Here is a 1,450-nt window from a genome sequence, read left to right as displayed (position 1 = left end):
CCAGGCTAAAAGATTGGAGCATGACTCCCGGAGCCTCCCACTGAAGGCTTCCTTCAGAGCTCTCTTCTCAGATTGCTGGATGGAATATGCTGATAGACTAATTTATTCCAAGGTTAAATAACAGAAAATGGATCAACAAGGATCTTTCTCAGGGGCGTTTTGATTTTAAGAACCTGTCTAGAGATGATAAAGCCTATTAGAACAAATGAATGATGTCACATGACACATTTATGGGGTAAATATCTTAAGACAATGGGGCTTTTCTGATGCTGTCCAAAAATAATCCTATATAAATACCTGTCCACTCTACCCACCTTGAGATTCAGGCAGGGTCATCAGCTCATGAGAAAAGGTTGGGTTGCTTGACCCTATGTTGTTCTCTGCAAAAATGTCCACCTGGTAAGCTGTTTCAGGCTCTAGGCCCTTGAGCTGATACTGAGTGATGGTGGTGTTCCTGATCTTCACATCAATGTGCTGGTCTTCATTCTCGCCCTGAACCTTGTAACGGATGATAACAGAAGAAATAGAATAGCCATCCAATACTGTCCAAGAAACCACAGCCGAGGAGTCTGTGACATTGGAAATCTTGATGTTTTCTGGTTGAGGAGGGAGAACTAGAAATTTAAAAAACAAAATTAACTTAAAATTTACTATCAGCTCTTAGATTATTATGCTTTTGAGAGATGGTTCATGTCAGCTCATAAACCATGAATGGCAAATGGGTATTTTCTCAGACGTTAATTCCAATCATTTGGTAGTGGCTACTGAAGTCCATGCAGACCAGAAAGAGTGTCACAGAGAAGGAAATGGCAACACACGTATCACCTATTTGTCATCCTTACACTAAATGAAGGCCTCAGAAATTCTGTTGATCCACAAACCCTCATACACTGTTCTTGATGCTGGGAATAATGCAAAGATTGGGAGCTGACATTTAAGTAAGGCTGACAATATGCCAGGCATTGTTCTAGGCCCTTTCATATATGAAGTCATTTCCTCTTCGTAACAACCAGTGTAAATACTGAGGCCCAGACAGATTAAGTGACTTAGCCAAGGTCACACTACTATTAAGTAGAAGAAATAAGATTCAACCCCTGGCAGTCTGGCTTCATAGTCTTAGCCACTGTGTCATATGGCCTGTCCTTAACCTGAATGCATTTATGGAGCAGTGGGCACGTCAGTGTATGAATAAGAAAATGTGTTAGGCACTTAGTGCTATAGGGATTTGGTTAAAAGTGAGATCACATTCCATTTGGGGACACAGGCAAGATGAGAAAGAGGCACTTTGAGGTTTTCCAGCTGTGAAGCTGACATGCACAGAATCCTCCCTGCATTCTCACGCAAACTCCTTTTCTTAAGGGTACTGTCGAGCTAGGGCTAGGTCTGGAACTCACAGACCCCTCAAGCCCATTGTCCAGAATGGGTCACAAACCCTTCACACACCAGGCTG

General features: G+C 42.4%; 1 protein-coding gene across 1 annotated transcript in view; it reads right to left on the bottom strand.

Moving 5' to 3' along the window:
- TEK (TEK tyrosine kinase, endothelial) overlaps window positions 1-1,450 on the bottom strand; it is a 71,496-nt gene that overhangs the window by 20,307 nt on the left and 49,739 nt on the right. Inside the window, exon 12 of the mRNA XM_008569905.1 lies at window positions 315-614. Within this exon, the coding sequence (XP_008568127.1) occupies window positions 315-614 (300 nt within the window). The remainder of the gene's footprint in view (window positions 1-314; window positions 615-1,450) is intronic.

Source organism: Galeopterus variegatus, unplaced genomic scaffold (assembly GCF_000696425.1).
Source record: "Galeopterus variegatus unplaced genomic scaffold, G_variegatus-3.0.2 Scaffold543, whole genome shotgun sequence".
Lineage (NCBI taxonomy): Eukaryota > Metazoa > Chordata > Mammalia > Dermoptera > Cynocephalidae > Galeopterus > Galeopterus variegatus.
This window is presented reverse-complemented; position numbering and strand designations above follow the sequence as displayed.